Below are 23779 nucleotides of genomic sequence, written 5' to 3'. Positions count from 1 at the left end.
TTATATAGCCAATTTCACTTTCAAGTTCTTTGTGCTAAAATGTTTGACTTCAAACTCTGTATGGGGAAATGTTGATTTGCTTAAAAACACTTATTGGATTTTTTTTTTTAAAGTGGAAACATTGTTATTGGTCTTATATTTGCCAACTTTAAGTTGCTTTAAATCAAATTAATCACAGTCCAGTTCATACATATAGTTCTTCAGTACTAAAAGAATTCCCCCAAATTCTTAAACCTTACCACTTGAATGTAATTTATATTATATTTATATTATATTTTTCTGAGTTCTCCAACATTTCCCCCAATTAATATTAGTGTAATTGAACAGAATGAAGTGTTTTATTTTAGCCTAGCATTCTCTTTGGCCAGGTTGTCATATTTTTCAGGGAAGAGCAAGATTTTATGAGGATTTGTTCTGTAGAGGAGGTGAGTCTGTGGCCCAACAAGGAGTACAGTGTTAATAAAATTCCTTGTTTTTGTGAACATTAATTAATATTAAAAAGTGAAATGTTGTCCAAGATTTTATGTTATCGCTGATGACTCCCATTGAAATAAACACCATAAAACAACTTCCCCTTATTCCCTTTCTTTTCAGTTGTGTAGTTTTTCATAGGGGGAAAATTCCCTGTTTGAAAGCCTTTTTTTTTTTTTTTCTTCCCCCTTCCTCCCAAATAGCTGTCCATTTTTGGGGAAAAGAGAATATTTAGATAGGGGCTTTTGTTGCTACTGTTGTGATTGAGTGTGATACTTCTTGTGTGCATTTGTCTTGTTTTGTCTTAAAGAAAAAAGTGGGAAAGGAAAAGAACAGCAAAGACAGAAAATGTAGTTTCTTTCTCTTTCTCAATTTCAGACTAGTTACTGGGAAACCAGAAGGCACAGCATCTGATCTTATCAGCCACACTGAGACCTTGCAAACTTTTACCAGAGCCAGGCTGTTTCAGGCTTTTCTTTTATCTGCCTTTCCAGTCACAGGCTCATGGCAATGTTGCAAAAAGTAGAGTTGTTTTAGGTGGCTAAGCCAGACTCTTACTTGACAGAAGGCAAAAAAAGGAAGATAGGGAATGAAAAATGACATAGCAAAGAGCTAGTAGTAGGAACCTCAGCTTCACATTTCAGGTGATGTTCAGGATTTAGCTGAACCTGATGGAGGTGGTAATTATAGAATCATGGCTGGAATGGCTAAAATGTAGGGCTGAAAGGGACCTCAAGGTCATTTACTCCATCCCCTTCATGCTAAATCAGGATCAAGTATACCTAGACCAGGGGTCGGCAACCTTTCCGAAGTGGTGTGCCGAGTCTTCATTTATTCACTCTGATTTAAGGTTTTGCATGTCAGTAATACATTTTAATGCTTTTAGAAGGTCTCTTTCTATAGGTCTATAATATAGAACTAAACTATTGTTGTATGTAAAGTAAATAAGGTTTTAAAAATGTTTAAGAAACTTCATTTAAAATTAAATTAAAATGCAGAGCCCCCCGGACCGGTGGCCAGGACCTGGGCAGTGTGAGTGCCACTGAAAATCAGTTCGCGGGCTGCCTTCGGCCCGCGTGCCAGAGGTTGCCTACCCCTGACCTAGACCATCCGTGACAGGTGTTTGTCTAACCTGTTCTTAAAATCCCCTCCAGTGATGGGGATTCCATAACCTCCCTTGGTAACCTATTCCAGTACTTTGCTATCCTTATAGAATCATAGCAATGTAAAACTGGAAGGGACCTTGATAGGTCATCTAGTCCAGCCCCATGGACTGAGGCAGGATTAAGTATGATGTAGACCATCCCTGACAGGTGTTTGTCTAATCTGTTCTTAAAACCTCGCAATGTCAGATATTTCACGGCCTCCCTAGGTAATTTGTTCGAGTGCTTATTACCCTTACAGTTAGGTTTTCCTTATGTCTAACCTAAATCTCCTTTGCTGCAATTTAAGCCCATTACTTCTTGTCCTGTCTTCAGTGGATAAGGATAACAATTTATCATCATTCTCTTTATAACAACTTTTTACATATTTGAAGATTGTTATAATGACCACCCTGAATCTTCTCTTCTCCAGATTAAACAAATCCAGTTTTTTCCATCTTTTCTTTTAGGTCATGTTTTCTAGATCTTTTCTCATTTTTGTTACTCTCTTCTGGACTTTTTCCAGTTTGTCCACATCTTTCCTGAAGTGTGATGCCCAGAACTCGACACAGTACTCTAGTTTCAGAGTGGTAGCCGTATTAGTCTGTATCAGCAAAAAGAACGAGGGGTACTTGTGGCACTTTAGAGACTAACAAATTAATTTGAGCATAAGCCCACAAAAGCTTATGCTTAAATACATTTGTTAGTCTCTAAGGTGCAACAAGTAGTACTCAAGTTGCGGCTTTATCAATGCTGAGTACATTGGAAGAATTAATTCTTGTGTCTTGCTAATACATCCCAGAATGATGTTCGCTTTTTTCCCCTAGCAGTATTACATTGTTGACTCATATTTAGTTTGTGATCTGCTATAAGCCCCAGATCCTTTTCTGCAGTACTTCTTCTTGGCAGGCATTTCCCATTTTGCCTATTTGTGCAATTGCTTATTCCTTCCTAAGTGGAGTACTTTGCATTTGTTCTTATTGAATTTCATCCTATTTAATTTAGGCCATTTCTCCAGTTTGTCAAGATCATTTTGAATTCTAATCCTGTAGTCAAAAGCGCTTACAACCTGCCAGCTTGGAATCATCTTTAAACTTTATATTTGTACTCTCTATGCCATTATCGAAATAAATTATGAAGATATTGAATAAAATTGGACCAAGGACAGATCCCTGCCAGACCCCACTTGACATGCCCTTCCAGCTTGACTGTGAACCAGTGATAACCATTCTCTGAATATGGTTTCCCGACCAGTTATTCACCCACCTTATAATAGGTTCCCCTAGGCTATATTTTCCTAGTTTGCTTATGAGGTCATGTGAGACAGTATCAAAAACCTTACTAAAGTCAAGATATAGCACATCTACTACTTTCTCCCATCTATAAAACTCATTACCCTGTCAAAGAAGGATATTGGGTTAGTCTGACATAGGCTGAGGCTGGGGGCAATGCTGGGAGCAGAACTGCACTTGGCTGCGGGCCCGGCTGCCGGCCCCCACTGCAGTCCAGCTGTGGCTCCAGCTTTGGCCCCCTTACTCCTGTCCTGTCTCCCCCGGCCCCCCAGAATTGTGGCCCTGCTTCTGGCCCCGGCTCGGGGGTGTGTGTGCGGACAGGAGTAAGGGGTAGGGGCGTGACCCTTAAAAGTTTGGGGTTGGGTTAGAGGAGAGCAGATATGAAACTTCTATCTGAGAAGGGAGCAGAGAGTTGTAGGAAGGAAAGGGGGAAGGGAAAGGAAGGCATGCTGAGGGGAGGAGGAAGGTCACGTGTTTTGTCAATATGTTCTTTGAAGAAATCAGCAGGGTCCTCTGGGGAGGGTTTGAGGAATATCAAAAGTGGTGAAAAAGGCAGCTGGGATTGAGAACATGATATTCAATTAAGTTGTTTCTTTACTACTTTTACTTATTTTAAGTTATCAGTGCTAAGTGGCTCTTTTTTCCCTATATGCCCCATATATCTTTTTTAGGTTTGCCATGGTGGTAACTTTCCTTAACACACACCTGTGTAGTTTAAATAAGGTTTATCACATGACATTGTTCAGATTTATAGACATCTTTAATTACATTGTGTGTACTTGGAAAATACTTCTATTATGTGTATTACTCTGAAGTTGCTTCCTTGGTAGCATTGAATGATGCTCTGGATAGTGGAATTCTCTCTCTTGGACTGGTGTAGATGGTCATTATACTCCATAGTGCTTTTCTCTTCTTTATTTCCAGTTTATTTGTTTTATGCTGTTGGTTTTCCTATGTCTGCAAGACTTGTCTTCTTGTGGGAACCCCTGGTCGTTCCCCACCACAAGTGCATGCAGAATGGCCTCTATGGTGCTAAAAGGAGGAGGAGCAGAGGAATGTGGTGTGCAGATAAGAGCAGGAAGCTGATTGATGCCTGTGACACTGTCCTCTGCTCAGCTTGATGCATTGAAATACAGGTGCATTAACGCATCCTGCATCTCTTCTGTGACTGCTTAGTAGTAGCTCATCTGGAGCTATACTGCCAGGGTATATGAGGATGAACAGCTCCTGCCTGTCTGTTTGGGGTCCCATTCCCTTCAATGATCCACAGGTTTGTGCAGCGTTGTTCCTACAAGATGTGTAGCCTCCCAAACTCCTATCACTTGAGAAAGTGTTCAGAAGGAAACTCTGAGGGGAACCTTACAGAACTTTCCTGCCTGTGGATTTCTTTGACACCCTCCCACATCCAGCCCCTAAGTGAGAAGAATCCGCTGTTTAATGTTCCCTTTCTCTCCACCTTGGAGTCTGTTACATTAAGATGGCTGAGCTAGGTCAACAAAGGAAGAGGCAGAAACATTTTCCCATCCCTCAAACCAATCTGAGGTAGAGTTCTTGTTCTGTTCATCTCTTACCTTTGTTCCCTGCTCTCCTGTTACTGAATTCCACATTTTAATGTATTGATCAAAATACCATGGGCTTCAACGCTTGTTTCAGTGTAGACATTGTGAAAATAAAATTTTGTTTTGGCTGGAAATAATATATTTCCTTCCTAACAGCTTCGCCTTGCTGTTGAATATGTTGAAGACTACACTGGTATAAAATAATGCTAGAGTCTTATGTTGCACAGAGTGAAAAAGATAGTAACCATAGCAATAAACCAACAAAGTGAAACAACACAGTTAGGATTTCCAACTTTAGCCTTCATCTTTAAATCAGGTTTCAAAAGAAGTGATTTACCTCAGTCAGAAGTTCAGGCTTCTAGGTTTTAGGACTACAATCATTGCAGAAAGAGCACTTTGGCTCGAATTCCCTTTTTTCCATAACTTCTCATTTACCCAAAATTCAGCTAGTTAGCTTCATATGTCTAAGCACTCTAGTAATAGAATAGGGCAAAGGACCAATTTTGAATTCTAATCCTGTAGTCCTCACTTGAAATAAGTGCCTTCACGCTGAATCTCAGGCAAAACAACTAGACCTCCTCATTACTCATTCAAACATGAGTTCATATTGAACCTTATTTTATTTAATAACTTTTAAAACATGTAACTTATTACATCTCTCCTGGCTTTGTTTCATCTTCCTGGCCTTGCTTCATTTCTTTCTTTTCTTATACTAAATCATGGTGTCATCTTTGCTGTTTTCCTTTCTTCCTCCATCTCCTTATCACTCTGTTTTCCCCTATATTGTGATATTTGCCTCCTCCTCCATATTTTCTCTCCTCTTTCTTCTCTTCCACACTCCACCTCATTTCAATAAAATTCCTCCTTTTCTAATTTATCCCACCCATCCATCCACCCAAACATATCACGAAACACAGGGCTTGGAGATTTTACCAGACACCTAATAGAACTGAACCTACTAGCCAAAGACCAAAACAAAATGGGGATGGAGGAGGACTCATTTGGGGCAATACCTTCAACCTTTAACTGCTGGAAAGGGATCATGCTGTTTCTAATGAGATGCTCTCCCTGTAGCTACTTGGGTGGCCTCATCTTTTCTATCATCCTCTGCCTAAAAGGAGTCTGATAAATTTGAAGCACCCTTAATCTTTAGCTGCTGGAAGGAAAGCTGCTGGGGGGAGGGATAGCTCAGTGGTTTGAGCATTGGCCTGCTAAACCCAGGGTTGTAAATTCAATCCTTGAGGGGGCCACTTGGGGATCTGGGGCAAAATCAGTACTTGGTCCTGCTAGTGAAGGCAGGGGGCTGGACTCAATGACCTTTCAGGGTCCCTTCCAGTTCTAGGAGATGAGATATCTCCATTATATTATTATTATAAAGAGTTTTCTGTTTCTCCCAAGTCTCCTCCCAGAGCCTCCTGGCTGTGACAGCATTAGCGATGGGTGTCTGCCACTTTATATTATCAATCCCACATCCTGGCTGCTTTGAGAGATGTCTCTGCTACTGTATTCCCCCCCCCCCCCGCCTTTATTGAGTCCTCTGCATCAGTGCCTGACATGGTGGATGCTCTTAGCGTTTCCAACTAGCAGGAATAGAGCAAAATTTACCTAGTTCTTGTCAGTTTAACTTCTGGACACAGTTCTGAATGGCAAGAATGAAAAATTAGAAGAGAAGGGTCAGTTTGCATTCTGTGGCACCTAGGAAAAGCTCTAAGCAAGAGTAGAGGCATTGGAATTGTCCACAAGTTTAGGAGACTGCCTTGCATTAGTTTACCTCCCAAATGTGCAAGGACTGTTTCTGCATAATCGTACAGTCTAGAAATCTAAAATTTTTGTAAGACTTGCATTCTGCAGAAGCTGATGATACCCATTCATCCACTAGTTTGTGGTAAACTATTTTTCTAGCTCTACTAACATTAGTTCACAAGTAAAATTTTCATAGAGAGAACAGTTGTCTTTTTTTATTTTTATTTTAGTTATTTTGCTTCCCTTCCCAGACACACGCTTCCTTTTCCAAAGGAAGATAAAGGTGCGTGTCATATCCTTCTGTGGGGAGGGAATGAACATAATTTAACTTGAAGGGATAGGATCAACTTAAATCACACCTCTGTTTGAAAATGTATATATTGTTAGAAGTAACATCTAAAATTACTGCAGTTGAAAGAGACAGAATAAAATGTTTTTTCTCTATTTAAAATTTTTTTAAAAACAGAAGTAAATAATTGTAAATCCACAAAAATTGGTAGGGAGACTCAGTGGCAGATGTAGTATCTGAAGTTACTTTCAACTCCTTGTTTGAAGTCGACTAGTGCCGTTCAAAACTCAATTTCAGTTTCCTGGGAAATTCTGACATTTTGAAATTTTCTTTAATTCCAAACTCGAACAAAAAGTTGCAAATTTGAAAAATCCTGCTAAATGAAAATTTTGTTTTGGAAATACCAAAATCTTCGATAAGGTTTGAAGCACTTTTTTGACCTGTTTTCAATGTTTATATTTATACGTAATATGAGTCAAAATGATAAAATTGTAGTGAAGTACTTTGAGTTTGTGAAAACAAAGGACTCTGCTAATTTTTCATAGACATTTTTGATTAAATTGATATATTCTCACAAAATGTTTTGATTTGGCCAAATTAGCATTTTCCAATGGAAAACTGTTTCACTGGATCATTTTCAAACAACTTTGAAGTTGACATTTCAACTTAATACTCGTTTACTTCTATAAAAGGAAGAACAATCACTGAAGTTTCCCTAATGTGTCACAGAGTAAATCTATTTCTTTTTGATCCTTGGTGAAAGGGTTCCATGGGATGATGTACATTTTGGGGTTGTGTGTGGAAAAATTTATTCTCAACAGGCTTATTTCATGTGAACAGATTCATTTAATGAAAAATTATTTACATCCCATCTATAGCCTATATGTGATGTATTATCAGTATCTAAGGTAATATAGAAAGTTTTATATCCATGTGAATGTGGAAATGAAACTAGTTAGAATGTAAAAACAGTGAGGAGTACTTGTGGCACTTTAGAGACTAACAAATTTATTTGGGCATAAGCTTTCATGGGCTAAATCCCACTTCATCAGATGCATGGAGTGGAAATAATAGTAGGAAGATATATCTATATCTATATATATAGATACAAAAAAAAACAGTACATGAAAAGATGAGAGTTGCCTTACCAAGTGGGGGGTCGAGACAATTCAATTAAAGTGGGCTATTATCAACAGGATGAAAAATCACTTTTGTAGTGGTAATCAGGGTGGCTCATTTCAAACAGTTGACAAGAAGGTGCGAGTAACAGTAGGGGAAAATTAGCATGGGGAGATTAGTTTTTAGTTCTTGTAGTGACCCATCCACTCCCATCATAGGACACACACATCTACAAACCGTCATAGGACCTAACCACATCAGCCACACCATCAGGGGCTCATTCGCCTGCACATCTACCAATGTGATAAATGCCATCATGTGCCAGCAATGCCCCTCTGCCATGTACATTGGCCAAACCAGACAGACTCTACGCAAAAGAATAAATGGACACAAATCAGACGTCCAGAATTATAACATTCAAAAACCAGTCGGAGAACACTTCAATCTCCCTGGACACTCAATAACAGACTTAAAAGGGGCAATTCTTCAACAAAAAAACTTCAAAAACAGACTCCAATGAGAAACTGCAGAACTGGAATTAATTTGCAAACTGGACACCATCAAATTAGGCCTGAATAAAGACTGGGAGTGGATGTGTCACTACAAAAACTAAAAACTAATTTCCCCATGCTAATTTCCCCCTACTGTTACTCGCACCTTCTTGTCAACTGTTTGAAATGAGCCATGCTGATTACCACTACAAAAGTGATTTTTCGTCCTGTCGATAATAGCCCACTTTAATTGAATTGTCTCGACCCCCCCACACACTTGGTAAGGCAACTCCCATCTTTGTTACTGTATATATGTGTATATATCTATATCTATATCTATTTATCTTCCTACTGTATTTTCCACTCCATGCATCTGATGAAGTGAGTTATAGCCCACAAAAGCTTATGCCCAAATAAATTTGTTAGTCTCTAAGGTACCACAAGAACTCCTCGTTGTTTTTGCTGATACAGACTAACACGGCTACCACTCTGAAACTAGTTACAATGTGTAGATAAACTTCAAAATGACTTGTACTTTAACTTCTGAAGAACGTACAATTGGGTTTTCAAAATATTTTTGGATATTAAAAGTGCTGTTCCATTTTTATCATTTATTTCCAGTTCAAATGTTGTAAGTTGTTTTTTCTAAGTACCAGCTCTTGTAAACTCAACCTGGGATCTGAGAATCTTATCAGAATCAGATTTTTTTGTTTCTTATCCATCGTCACCAGGAATAAAGATTTTGCAAACCAAATTCTGCTCTATTAAACCTCTGTACCCCATTGACTTCAGTGGAGTTTTACTGGTATATGTGAAGATAGCCTTCAACACTGAAGCTAGAACTTCTTAAACAATTTCTTTGATGCATCAACAATTATGTTAAAGTGAGCTGACCCTCCCATATCTGGTGCACTGGCGGGTTAACGAGCATAAAATAGCATATAACATTTTTTTGGGGTCAGTAAACTGGGTAGATTTGACTTTGAGTACATACTGTTCAGGGAATAGATCTCTGATAAAGAGCAGGCAATTTTCATATGGTCACTTTTCAGAGTAAAATATTTTAAAGGCTCTTTTAAATACTGTGATTGTCATCAATTTGTATGAGATTTACTGATATATGGGGAGATTTTCCGGAGGTACAGTCATCAAATCATAGGCTTTTCCGTTTCTTCTTCCTCTCATATAAGTACAAGAAGTTCTTCTGTACTGGGTCCAGGATTCTGTAAGCAGCCATCCTGCTCATTTTGGAGGACTGTTTAATATTTTTTAGCAATATTGACTTTGTCAATGTCCATTGGTTACTGAGTAATTATTCCATTACTTCTGCAATATCTCTGAAGTCTTGCCAGTCTCGCAATTTATTTTATTTATACAACAGTAAAATGGGCTCAACACAAAATGTTGTGGCATACTACTGTATTACATTTGTTTTAATCTACTGCCCTTCATCACTGTAAAGACTATTAAGTGGCAAATATTTTTCTTTAGACTAGTATTTGAGTACTGGCAAACTTTTTCTTTTGCCATCCATTCAGTAGATTTTTTTTCATTGCTGCATTTAATTACATTTATTTTTCAGAAACTGTCTTTCTCCAGGCCAGTTATAAATGTCTGTATGCTTTCTGCTGTCACAACAACTTATGATCTGCGCTATAATGCCTTGTTAAAGTGCTTGTTCTGAAGTTATCTGTGTTTGCAGTAAAGGTGTTTTTTCTTTTTTACTATGTATGCAAACATTTAACTAGCATCAGTGTTGGTTTTTTTGCTTTTCTTTTGGAATTGTATTTAAGCCAAATGTAGATGGAAAGCCAAGTGGGCTATGTTCTTTATGGCTGTATGCCTATAATATGTGGCCTCTTCTTCACAAATGATGCTGGAGGACAAGTACCAATGTTCCCTCTAATTTTTTACTTCCATGTGCGGAATAAATTTTGTTATGTGCACCAATATGGAGGTGATGTGTGGTGGGGGTGGGGCCAAGGGGTTTGGCGGTTGGAAGGGGGCTCAGGGCTGGGGCAGAAGGTTGGGGTTCAGACTGCCCCAGGGCTGCGGCGGGGAGAGAGGACTCCCCCCAGCCCTCTCTTGCCACAGCAGCCCGGGGCCAGGGGAGAGGCGACTCTCTCCGACCGGCTGTAGGCAGCTCTGGGGCCGGGGCCAGGGCCATGGCTATGCAGGGAGAAGCGCCTCTCCCTGCCTGGTTGCGGCCCTCGATGACCTACTGCACAGCCGTGCAGCTTAGAGGGAACTTAGACACACACTCTGATTAAACTTTGGCAGAATGTTCATGAATATATATACTGTACTATGCAGGTAGGCCAGCCCGGCCCAGCCCAGCCACCCTAATACAGCATGTGTATAGTAGTTGGGGATTTATTTTTTAATAGTGCAGACAAGGAAGTCTTGTCTCCTGGCTAAACTGTAGGGTTCAGAACTTGCTCCTGGCTCTGTTGCCAATATGCTACTTGGCCTTGGGCAAGTAATTTAATCTTTATCTGCCTTGGCATCCGCTCCTATCTAAACACTGGGAGAGGTGAAGCTTGATTTATTAATGCTTGTAAAAAATGATAGTCTTCAGTGGAAGAAATCAAAGAAATGGAGGCTGGTGCATGAAATTTTGTGACAGATTTGAGAGAGAGGTGAAGACAAGTGGGAGATGGTTGACACCTCCCAAAGTTTGAGACAAATAGCCATTTTCAGAGATAAAGCAAAGACAGTCTTCAGTCAATACTCCACTGAAATGAAAAGGAACAGCCTACCAGAGCCAATCTTAGCATTTTTGTGTAGGCCTGCAAAGCAAATTGCTGTTCCCCCTTCCAATACATAACAGATATGTCTGCCATGATCACAGCAGTACACACAGGACTAGCCTAAAGATTTTGGGGAGGATCACTGAGGTTATTGTTTGGGAAACACCTCAAACTTAACTGAAGTTTATCTTCCTGTTCCTTTTAAACCTACTTTTTCAAAATTCTTTGCAAGACAAAGAGCTAGATGCTTTTATTACAAAAATCTTCGATTCTCATTTACATTTCTCGGTTTCTCAGTCTGGGGGACCTATGTTTTGCAAACCTCAAAAGGTGCTTCTGTAGCTCAGGCCTAAGAGTACGTCTACAGAACCAGTAGCAGCACCTGGCTGCAAGCCTCTGAGCCTGGGTTGGCAGACTCTGGCTTGCATTACTGCCCTTCTTTTCATTTCTCTCCCTACTTCAGGGGAGTTTACCTCTGTATAACTTCTGCCTACTTGCATTGTGCGCTGGGGCTATAGTTAGGGCTTTAAGCATCTCACTCCTATGTTGTAGAGTGGGGCGGGCAAACTTTTTGGCCTGAGGGCTGCATTGGGTTTTGGAAATTGTATGGAGGGCCGGTTAGGAGAGGGGGTCATGGCCCCCATCCACACCTCCCCCCAGGGACTCCTACCCCATCCAATCCTTCCTGTCCCCTGACTGCCCTGGGAACCCCTGCCCCTTACTGCCCCTCACCACCCCATCTAATCCCCCCCCCTTCCGGACTGCTCCCCAGGGACCCCTACCCCATCCAACCACCCCCTTTTCCCTGTGCCCTGACTGCCTCCGGATCCCCTGCCCCTGACTGCCCCCCGCCGCCCCATCCAACCCCTCCTCTCATTCCTGACTGCCCCCCGAGGACCCCTGCCCCCATTGAACCCCCATGTTCCCCGCCCTCTGACCGCCCCGACCCCTATAAACCCCCCCGTCCCCTGACCACCACCTCGAACTTCCCTGCCCTTTATCCAATCCCCACGCTGCCTGGAGCACTGGTGACTGGCGGCGCTACAGCTGTGCTGCCCGGCTGTAGCCAGCCACGCCGTCACCACCGCGCAGCACAGAGAACCGGGTCAGGCCGGACTCTGCAGCTGCCCCGTCCCAGGAGCTCGCCACCCAGAGCATTGTGCCGGCGGCGGAGCGAATTGAGGCTGCAGGGAGGGAGAACAGCAGGGGAGGGGCTGGGGGCTAGCCTCCTGGGCGAGGAGCTCAGGGGCCAGGCAGGAGGGCCCCATGGGCCGGATGTGGCTTGCGGGATATAGTTTGCCCACCTCTGTTGTAGAGGGTCTGTCTGCAGACTCAAAAAGATGACACTGTGTTGGTTACACTCCACTTTTGGACAGTTTTCTCAGCCAGAAGGCGCACGTACTTACATGTCAAGTTTTGTTTGTTTTTTACAAAATGAAAGCTTAAATTTTGCTAAAACTGATAAGTCTCTGTTCCTTCCTTGAATGTGCCTATCCAGTCTCTAGGGAAAGTTCCTGCTCATAGTTGACATTTTTTAAGTGTTGTTCTTTGTACTGAAATTGTTAAAAGCATTTACATAGTGGTTAACCACAGTGGACCCTATCCGGGTTTGGACCTCTAGGTGCTACTATAATACAAATGATTACTAATTCACATGGCAGGTGCATGTGTTCAGGGCCCTGCATCATAGGAGCCAAATATCTGAAATTCTAGAAAGAATCTGGTGGCATGGTTCTCCATAAAATGTCCATCTGATAGATTGTTTTATCTATGCAGCACATTACAATAATGTGGTTGGGTTCTTAGGGTATGTCTACACTACGAAATTAGGTCGATTTAATAGAAGTCGATTTTTTTAGAAATTGATTTGATACAGTCGATTGTGTGTGTCCCCACTAAGCGCATTAAGTCAGCGGTGTGTGTCCACGGTACCGAGGCTAGCATCGACTTTCGGAGCGTTGCACTGTGGTAGCGATCCCACAGTTCCTGCAGTCTCCGCCGCACATTGGAATTCTGGGTTGAGCTCCCAATGCCCAATGGGGCAAAAACATTGTCGCGGGTAGTTCTGGGTACATGTCTCCCTCCCTCCCTCCCCACCTCTCTCCGTGAAAGCAAAAAATTGTTTCTCGCCTTTTTTCCTGGGTTACCCGTGCAGACGACATACCACGGCAAGCGTGGAGCCCGCTCAGCTCACTGTCACTGTGTGTTTCCTGGGTGCTGCTGGCAGATGCAGTACTGCAGTGCTACACAGCAGCATCCCCTTGCCTTGTCTTGCAGATGGTAGATGGTGCAATACGACTGCTGTCCATCGTCGTCGGTCAGGGGCGCCTGGACAAAAATAGGAATGACTCCAGGTCATTCTCTTTTTTAAGTTTTGTCTAATGGAAATTCAGACCTTCCTGGAATATCATGCCAGCTGGAGGCTTCTGCCTCAGGCTGCTCTCCCAGTCAGCAGCACCGCGCGGTCGCACCTACCCCAGCCTACCCCTTGCTCCCATGGCTCATGAAGCCTGGACAGTAGTAAGGAGCAGTTCAACTATAGGCTGAGCAAGTGCATAATGGTGGTAGAATGTGCCTTTGGACGTTTAAAAGCTCGCTGGCGCAGTTTACTGACTCGGTTAGACTTCAGTGAAACCAATATTCCCATTGTTATTACTGCTTGCTGTGTGCTCCCCAATATCTGTGAGAGTAAGGGGAAGACGTTTATGACCGGGTGGGAGGTTGAGGCAAATCGCCTGGCCGCTGATTACGCACAGCCAGACACCAGGGCGGTTAGAAGAGCACAGCAGAGCGCTCTGTGCATCAGAGAAGCTTTGAAAACCAGTTTCATGGCTGGCCAGGCTATGGTGTGAAAGTTCTGTTTGTTTCTCCTTGATGAAAACCCGCCCCCTTGGTTCACTCTACTTTCCTGTAAGCCAACCGCCCTCCCATCCCCCCTTTGATCTCCTCTTGCAGAGGCAATAAAGTCATTGTTGTTTCAAATTCATGCATTCTTTATTTCGTCACACAAATCGGGGGATAACTGCCAAGGTAGCACGGGCAGGGTGTGGGAGGAGGAGAGCACAGGGGTGGGGTAGTTGTAGGGGCACCCCCTAGAATGGTATGCAATTCATCATAGAAGCGGCATGTCTGGGGCTCTGACCCTGAGCGGCCGTTTGCCTCTCTGGTTCTTTGGTAGACTTGCCTGAGCTCCTTAAGTTTCACGCGGCACTGCTGCGGGTCCCTGTTATAACCTCTGTCCTTCATGCCCTTGGAGATTTTTTTTCAAATATTCTGGCATTTTGTCTTTTGGAATGGAGTTCGGATAGCACGGATTCATCTCCTCATACAACGATCAGATGCAGTACCTCCCGTTCGGTCCATGCTGGAGCTCTTTTGCGATTCTGGGACTCCGTGGTCACCTGTGCTGATCAGCTCGCTATGCTGGCCAAACAGGAAATGAAATTCAAAAGTTCGCGGGGCTTTTCCTGTCTACCTGGCCAGTGCATCTGAGTTGAGAGTGCTGTCCAGGGCGGTCACAATGGAGCATTCTGGGATAGCTCCCGGAGGCCAATACCATCGAATTGCGTCCACACTACCCCAAATTCAACCCAGCAGGGTCAATTTCAGCGCTAATCCCCTCGTCGGGGAGGAGTACAGAAATCGATTTTAAGAGCCCTTTAAGTCGACAAAAATGGCTTCGTCGTGTGGACAGGTGCAGCGTTAAATCTATCTAATGCTGCTAAATTCGACCAAAACTCGTAGTTTAAACCAGGGCTTAGTTTGATATACAGTGAGTAAAACAACCATACACAGATTCCAAGAGGTATCTTAAATCCTGTGTACACACAATTTTTTCCTCTTACATAAAACTTTTAAAATCCAGCTGTGGACAGATAAAACTTTTTTATATATTATAATGGATACTTGGGTTTTTTTGCCCCTTTGAACAAACAAAATTAATAAAATTATCAGCCTCTGTCAAACAAACTACCAGTGTGATAACCAGAGCTAGGTTAATAATTTTCAGTGTTGCACTCTTCTTTTGGATACGAGTGAGAAAATGCCAGAAACTTGCTTTTTTTCTTCTGTGTAAAAATATTTTCAAGATAGAAGGCACTGACTATCTTTACAATTGGGGCTGCATTGTTATGATTATATGAATTATGTAGTAGTAACAAGCATGTAAACAATATTCTGTATAAGTCTTACTGCTTATAAATTAGAATACGGGCAGATATAAAGGAACTGGTACAGTAGTTGTACTTTGTTACAGAAAAACCATAAATCATATTAGGGCTGTTGATTAATCATAGTTAATTTATGCAATAACTAAAAAAATTAATTGCAATTAAAAATTAATCACAGTTTTAATCATACTGTTAAACAATAGAATACCAAATTGAAATTTATTAAATATTTTGGATGTTTTTCTACCAAGTAGTTGCTGAACCAACAAGAGGGGATGCCATTTTAGATTTGGTTTTGGTGAGTAGTGAGGATCTCATAGAAGAAAAACAAAAATAGATCTGTGACTAGGGCTTTTGATTTCAAAAGGGCTAACTTTAAAAAAATTAAGGAAATGAGTTAGGGATGTGGATTGGACTAAAGAACTTGTGGATCTAAAGGCAGAAGAGGCCTGGAATTACTTCAAGTCAAAGTTGCAGAAACTATCAGAAGCCTGCATCCCAAGAAAGGGGAAAGAATTCATAGGAATTATACACCAAGCTGGACGAGCAAGCATCTCAGAGAGGTGATTAAGAAAAAGCAGAAAGCCTACAAGGAGTGGAAGATGGGAGTGATCAGCAAGGAAAGCTACCTTATTGAGGTCAAAACATGTAGGGATAACGTGAGAAAGGCCAAAAGCCATGTAGAGTTGGACCTTGCAAAGGGAATTAAAACCAGTAGTAAAAGATTCAGTAGCCATATAATAAGAAGAAAACAAAGAAAGAAGTGGGACTGCTAAACACTGAGGATGGAGTGGAGATTAACGATAATCTAGGCATGGCCCAATATCTAAACAAATACTTTGCCTCAGTCTTTAATGAGGCTAATGAGGAGCTTAGGGGTAATGGCAGGATGACAGATGGGAATGAGGATATGGAGGTAGATATTACCACATCTGAGGTAGAAGCCAAACTCGAACAGCTTAATGGGACTAAATCGGGGGGCCCAGATAATCTTCATCCAAGAATATTAAAGGAACTGGCACATAAAATTGCCAGCCCATTAGCAAGAATTTTTAACGAATATGTAAACTCAGGGGTTGTATCGTATGACTGGAGAATTGCTAACATATTTTCTATTTTTAAGAAAGGGGAAAAAAAGGTGATCCAGGTAACTACAGGCCTGTTCGTTTGACATCTGTAGTATGCAATGTCTTGGAAAAATTTTTGAAGGAGAAAGTAGCTAAGGACATTGAGGTCAATGGTAATTGGGACAAAATACAAACATGGTTTTACAAAAGGTAGATCATGCCAAACCAACCTGATCTCCTTTGTTGAGAAGGTAACAGATTTCTTAGACAAAGGAAATGCAGTGGATCTAATTTACCTCTATTTCAGTAACGCATTTGATACGGTTCCACATGGGGAATTATTAGCTAAATTGGAAAAGATGGGGATCAATGTGAAAACTGAAAGATGGATAATGAGCTGGTTAAAGGGGAGACTACAACGGTTCATACTGAAAGGTGAACTGTCAGGCTGGAGGGAGGTTACTAGTGGAGTTCCTCAGGGATCAGTTTTGGGACCAATCTTATTTAATCTTTTTATTACTAACCTTGGCACAAAAAGTGGGAATGTGCTAATAAAGTTTGCGGATGACACGAAGCTGGGAAGTATTGCTAATACATAGAAGGACTGGGATATCATACAGGAAGATCTGGATGACCTTGTAAACTGGAGTAATAGTAATAGGATGAAATTTAATAGTGAAAAGTGCAAAGGTCATGCATTTAGTGATTAATAACAAGAATTTTATTATAAGCTGGGGATGCATCAGTTGGAAGTAACAGAGGAGTAGAAGGACCTCGGAGTATTGGTTGATCACAGGATGACTATGAGCCGCCAATGTGATATGGCTGTGAAAAAAGCTAACGTGATCTTGGGATGCATCGGGCGAGGTATTTCCAGTAGAGATAAGGAAGTGTTAGTTCCGTTATAAAAGGCACTGGTGAGACCTCATCTGGAATACTGTGTGCAGTTCTGGTCTCCTATGTTTAAGAATCATAGATCATTTCATAGAATATCAGGGTTGGAAGGGACCTCAAGAGGTCATTTAGTCCAACTCCATGCTCAAAGCAGGACCAATCCCCAGACAGATTTTTGTCCCAGATCCCTAAATGGCCCCCTCAAGGATTGAACTCACAACCCTAGGTTTAGCAGGCCAATGCTCAACTCACTGAACTAACCCTCCCCCGTGTAAGGATGAGTTCAAACTGGAACAGGTACAGAGAAGGGCTACTAGGATGATCCGAGAAATGGAAAACCTGTCTTATGAAAGGAGACTCAAAGAGCTTGGCTTCTTTAGCCTAACCAAAAGAAGGCTGAGGGGAGATATTATTGCTCTCTCTAAACATATCAGAGGGATAAATACCAGGGAGGGAGAGGAATGATTTAAGCTCGGTACCAATGTGGACACAAGAATAAATGGATATAACCTGGCTATCAGGAAGTTTAGACTTGAAATTAGACCAAGGTTTCTAACCATCAGAAGAGTGAAATTCTGGAACAGCCTTCCAAGGGGAGCAGTGGGGGCAAAAGACATATCTGGCTTCAAGACTGAGCTTGATAAGTTTATGGAGGGGATGGTATGATGGGATAGCCTAATTTTGGCAATTAATTGGTCTTTGACTATTAGCAGTAAATATGCCCAATGGCCTGTGATGGGGTGTTAGATGGGCTGGGATCTGAGATACTACAGAGAATTCTTTCCTGGGTGTCTGGCTGGTGAGTCTTGCCCACATGCTCAGGGTTTAGCTGATCGCCATATTTGGGGTTGGGAAGGAATTTTCCTCGAAGGCAGATTGGCAGAGGCCTTGGGGGTTTTTCGCCTTCCTCTGCAGCGTGGGGCACGGGTCACTTGCTGGATTTGAGGACTTCAATAACTCAGACATAGGTTAGGGGTTTATTACAGGAGTGGGTGGGTGAGATTTTGTGGACTGCGTTGTGCAGGCAGTCAGACTAGACGATCATAACAGTCCCTTCTGACCTTAAAATCTATGATTTTTTCAAATATTGATTTCAGTTAGAATACAAAGTGTACAGTGCTCACTTTATATTATTTTTATTACAAATATTTGCACTGTAAAAATGATGAGAGTATTATTCAATTCGTCGCATAAAAGTGCAATCTCTTTATCGTGAAAGCGCAAATGTAGATTTTTTTGTTACATAATTGCACTCAAAAACAAAACAACGTAAAACTTTAGAGCATACAAGTCCACTCAGTCCTATTTAGTGTTCACCCAATCGCTAAGAAAAACAAGTTTGTTTATGGACATGTGTCATTTGGAATGGTGGTTGAAGCATGAAGGGACATATGAATCTTTAGCGCATCTGTCTCGTAAATATTTTGCAACACCATCTACAACAGTGCCATGTGAACGCCTGGTCTCACTTTCAGGTTACATTGTAAACAAGAAGTGGGCAGCATTATCTCCTGCAAATGTAAACAAACTTGTTTTTTCTGAGTGATTGGCTGTACAAGAAGTAGGACTGAGTGGACTTGTAGGCTCTAAAGTTTTACATTGTTTTATTTTTGAGTGCAGTTATTTTTTGTTCATAATTCTACATTTGGAAGTTCAACTTTCATGATAAAGAGATTGCACTACAGTACTTAAGTGAATTGAAAAATACAATTTCTTTTATTTTTACAGTGCAAATATTTATAATAAAATTAATATAAAGTGAGCACTGTACCCTTTGCATTCTGTGTTGTAATTGAAATCAATGTATTTGAAAATGTGGAAAACGTTCTATTATTGTTTAACAGTGCGATTAATTGCGATTAATTTTTTTAATTGCTCGACAGCCATAAAGCATATTAAATTGTACCTCTGATTTTTCTTTTTCTAGTAAAATCTTTCACCGTGTGGGCTGTCATGAAATATACGTCAAAGAAATTGGGAGTTGTGGTTCTGCGTTTGCTTTAGGAAGATCTATTCTTGGGTAATTTAAATATATAGCCTGTTATAACTACAAAACCACTTTGGCAAATGGTTCCTTCCGGAGCTAAAAAAGAAATGAGTAGGCAGCCTAATCAATTTTTAATACTTTAAATATATAACTGCTTTAATATAATCTTTTGTGTCTATTGCTAATGCTCAAAAACTGCCTCTGTCTTTTGTAATATTACAGAGAAGCCATTTTACTGTTTCTGTAACAGTTTTACCTTTTATTTATAGTTTAATTTTTACAAAAACTAAAAATTAAGTTTTCTCTTTGTAGTGGTGGTGCTCCTATTAGCTGGCGACCAGAACAGGGCATATTATGACTGCTGTGGCTCTGTGTGTAGAGAAGCCTCTTATGTCTGGGAAAGTTGGTTTTGTGTGGCCATATGAAAGTAGAACAGTTTTGGTAACGATAATTCTATAAGATCACTCAGGTCACTTCATGATATCTGATTGGCAGAAAACTACTTTTGCCACAGATGAGTTAATTCTAGAAGTATACATAATGTACACAGGCGAATATCCACTGGACTAGTCATTTGGACAACAAAACAATTTCTCTTCCCGGTCTTCCAACATCTTCTGCCTCTTTGCCTGTCTGCACATGCTCCTCCAAAGTACTTTGTGATGACAACATAGAGAGACCCTGCTGTATTCTACACTAGTGCAATCTATAGCTTAACTGATAGGAAACCTTTTCTAAAATAAAGTTGCCTCTTTGAACCATTTTTGCAGTGCTTGTTACATCTGCCGGAGAAATAGGCCATCTGGAATAAGTTTACCTCAATAAAATGGCTTTTTCTTCTCTGAAGATTGATATAAACCAAGAGACCCTGTACTTCCAAAGGCATCAATAGATAGAATAGATTTATTAATTTTTAAAAATATCTTGCTCACAATTACTTGTAAAATTTAAAAAACTAAACATCTTAAACACTATTTTACCCCTGAAGAATATGTCACTCCTCTGCCTTCTCTACAGCAGTGGTTAACTAAATATGCTGTTCATAGAGCTATGCTGATACCATCAGTGTTGCTATTGCTGCCACCACAATCAGTGTTTTCAAATTTATAAGATTGTGTTACAAACAATGCAGTTTTTTAAAAAGGAGTAAATAAAATTAAACTAGGTGATTTGACAACCATGTTTTTAAAAATCAGTTGAAGAAAAATCTGAATTCAAGGTTTTTATGTTCTGGTATTATACAGTATACACAGGTTAAGCATTTTCTTATAGTTGATTAATCTCAATATTGATCCTTCATGAACTTGAGTTCTTTTTTCAAATTTCTGTGACTTGATGCATGGTTTGTTTTTATTGACTTACGGTGTTTGTTGTTGAAACTCCAGTTCATTTGCTAACTTTTCTATTCTTTCAAAACCTCTGGCAACATTTAGAATGTCCGTATCGACCAGTATAATACTTGACTCCTTGGGGATCCTTTCATCCCTTTGTATTATAATTGTATAAATGCCATACAGTGTGTAAGTTACCTGCTTGGTAGTGTGATTGCTTGCATAATGTTGGATTCCAACCAACCGTAAAAAGTCTTTCATTGTCATGCTTCTTTCGTCCTCTGTCAAATTTATGTGAAAAAAGTGTGCTAAATATGCAATGATCTCTCTTTCTATTACCAGTTCAGTATAAATTGAACTAGGTTCCATATATACATTTGCCTGGGCTGCTTTGTTAGAATAAAAATGCAGATCACCTTGCTTTGTAGTGTGTTCTAATCCTGTTGGTTTCTTTTCTGGGAAATTTTTGGTGTAACTGTGGGTGTTGAGTTGGACATTTTGACTGGTTTCTGTTTTGTTCAAATGTGGAGGATTCCGTATCTCAGGGGATAATAATTCAAAGGTTGTTGCATTGTCTCTAGTTTCCTGTTTCTGAGAATCTACTAGGAGATACCACTGTTGGTTTTTTTGATAAAGCCAGGTTTGAGCCTGTGCTAGCTCATGCAAAGTGGTGTCATAATAGTGTTCTTGGTCAGTAACCGTATCCATGCATATTGCGCCAAGCTGCAGCAACTTGGCTTTACTTGTGTTCTTTAGCCAGTACTTCTGTTGGAGTTGGATTTTATGGACTCTTGGTTTTTCTGCTGCCATCTTCCTGCTGGAACAAATTGTATTTAAAATTAGGCGCTCAGGTTGCTACATTTTTAAAGAATAATTATATGTCGCTGGGGATAGGAAACCTGGGAGATGGTCAGCTTTTTATGTCTTGCCCCACATACTCCAAACTATCTTATCTGGAAAGAGGATTCAGAAAAAGTTCACGCTGACGGTTCTATTTCTTTGAGTGCTGAGGTTTATTTGTCTGCCCTAGCCAAAGAGTAGTCCAATAGTATCATGGAACCTGCAGGTACTATGTAATTTTAATTTAGTTTGACCTTCCATCATGAATGTTAAGGAGTAAGCTCTCGAACTAGCAGAGCTCAACCCTAGTTGGTTCTGGCATAAGTCTAACAATACCCTAGACTGAGGCAAGCTTGTGAAGCAGTGGATGAGATTGTGCACTGCAGAAACGCTATAAGAAGAAAAACAATATCGTATGGTTAGTTAAGGCGATTTCCAGAGTAACTCCTGCCTTCACATACAGGAGAGGTAGAGTTCTTTTTTGTTTTGTTTTTGTAATAAGCATTCATTTGGTTACATATTTGCCTCTGTTCCTGGAGCTTTCTGTTTTTATTCCTGTTAATAGTAGTAGCAGCCCCTTTTTGCAATACTGAAGTGCTGCTGCAGTATTAATAAAAAAAAAAAAAATTAAAAACATTCAATTAATTTAAAAGCTCCGAGTACAAAATTCTCATGTAAATTATATATACAAACCATTTTGACTTTGCAAAACTAAAACTGAACTTACCTCCCCCCATCTTGTCAATTAAAAATTAAAATTAATAATGCAACTACAAATGTAATATTTAATATTTTCTCTTTAGTCTCTTAGTTTTCTCTGATTCATTATGTTAACACTGAAATTCTGGTAACATAGAGCTAGAGTGCCTTTTCATTGTCTAGTTCATAAATTAGTTGATAAGACAATAAAGAGGATACAATTTCCCTAGGCTGCATCAAGTTTTATTTCAATAAAGGAAGAAGAATCCTATACTTTTCATTGAGAAAGGAAAGATGGTTTTTGAGTTAAAGTAATGGCTGCTACTCAGTGTGTCCAGGTTCTGTTGCTGGCTATGCCACAACCTTCCAGCGTAACTTTGGACAAGTCGCTTTAATGTGTCTGTTCCTTAATTCATCCATCTATAAGATGAGGATAATAGTACTTCTTTACCTCACAAGGTATTGCGAAAATAAACTCATCAGGTACTCAGATACCACAGTGTGTGCCATAGAAAATCCTATAAATTGATATAATAATAAGGGTGAAAACTAATGGTAGATGTCTGCACTATATAGAAGCCACATTTCATGTTCTAGACCACTTGACATCTACTTATAGGAAATGTTTCCTATAAATTTGGGTCTGTGTGCCCTCATTATTGGAAAAGGCAATGCAGACTTTTTAATATCTGCCACAACATTCTATAAATGTCATTACTTTGAATATCACTCAGGGTGACCTGTGAAATTAGGTATTTTACTATTCTACGTTGTTTTATTTTCATGATATAATTTTTTTTATGATAGTGAGGTCATGCTACTCTAATCAAACCATACAAATTTAACTTTTTGCCACTTGCTATGAAATACTAATCCTATGTTAAAGTGGAGAGTTTGAAAATATTAAATAATTAACTGGATTTACTTTTTTTCTACTTTACTGCACTTTTAGTCATGAACCCAATCTTTTTTCTATTGTTTTTATAAATGTAATAATATTTAACTGCACGATTAACTATATAGTTTACATAACTTTCTTGGTACTATGTGAAATCACTATAATACATGTGTCTTAAAGTGGAGCATACTCAGTTAAGTCATAGCTTACTTACTGTTTTTACTTATTCCTGTGACCAATGGGTAGGTGTAATTTACTTGACTGTTTTCAGTCGGCTATCATATATCAAGTCATACGGTCCACATTTGCCTGCTTTTCAGATCTGCCTTTCAGAATCGATTTCTGAATCCTTTAAGAGAATGACTTGCAGATCGTTAGGAAAGGCTTCTCCTTATTCTCTTAATTCAGAAACTTTTGTGTTGATAAACCCAGTGGAGTAGGAAGTTCCTTTGCTTTCTCTAGTTCTGTAAAAAGTCTCCAGTCTTTACTGTCAATTGTTTTTCTTCCTTTAAAGGTCTTTCATTCTTTAGTTTTAGTTACTACTTGGAGCTTCTATGGCAACTGTGCATGTGGCAGAAGTTTGTACTCACTGTTTATAGATACCGCTGGTTAAGATGGCGTTGCTTAATAGGAATTTTAATGTCTTGTATAGTGTTTTGAAAATTTATTTTACCCGTCTCTTAGATAACAGAACAGGTGCTCAGGATTTCTCAGTTTTGAGCTCTGCAAAACTAGACCTGTTAATTTATGTTTTGGAACCTATATTATTTCTGGAATTTTATCACTTGAAATTCTGTTTGCATACATAAATGTGATTTTGCTATGTGTACTTTATCTGAAGTATTGTGGGGAAAAAGTATTCTGTTAAAACAGAAGGAATTTAGATGATGATGATGATTAAAATATTGATGCATAACACTGCCATATGAGGACAAACTCCCTCTCGCTCAAAAACTAATTATTTCGTACTGTAGTACATAAGAATGGCCATACTGGGTCAGACCAAAGGTCCATCCAGCCCAGTATCCTGTCAACTGA

General features: G+C 40.1%; 2 protein-coding genes across 15 annotated transcripts in view; one reads left to right on the top strand and one right to left on the bottom strand.

Moving 5' to 3' along the window:
• RALGPS1 (Ral GEF with PH domain and SH3 binding motif 1) overlaps nt 1–23779 on the top strand; it is a 377097-nt gene that overhangs the window by 40577 nt on the left and 312741 nt on the right. The gene's annotated exons all lie outside the window — the stretch shown is intronic.
• On the bottom strand, nt 18692–23185 carry LOC128825332 (uncharacterized). Of its 2 annotated transcripts, none has more exons than XM_054007757.1 (2): nt 22952–23185; nt 18692–21121 (listed from the first exon to the last, which is right to left on the bottom strand). In XM_054007757.1, the coding sequence occupies exon 2, from the start codon at nt 21112–21114 to the stop codon at nt 20332–20334; it is 783 nt and encodes a 260-aa protein (XP_053863732.1). In that variant the 5' UTR covers nt 21115–21121; nt 22952–23185; the 3' UTR covers nt 18692–20331. The 2 variants fall into 2 exon arrangements, with proteins under 2 accessions (XP_053863732.1, XP_053863731.1); XM_054007756.1 differs by having other exon boundaries at nt 22956–23185.

Source organism: Malaclemys terrapin, chromosome 17 (assembly GCF_027887155.1).
Source record: "Malaclemys terrapin pileata isolate rMalTer1 chromosome 17, rMalTer1.hap1, whole genome shotgun sequence".
Lineage (NCBI taxonomy): Eukaryota > Metazoa > Chordata > Testudines > Emydidae > Malaclemys > Malaclemys terrapin.
This window is presented reverse-complemented; position numbering and strand designations above follow the sequence as displayed.

Excerpts from the sequence above, each read along its gene's own strand:
- LOC128825332 (XM_054007757.1), bottom strand. The coding sequence starts at position 21,114 with ATGGCAGCAGAAAAACCAAGAGTCCATAAAATCCAACTCCAACAGAAG.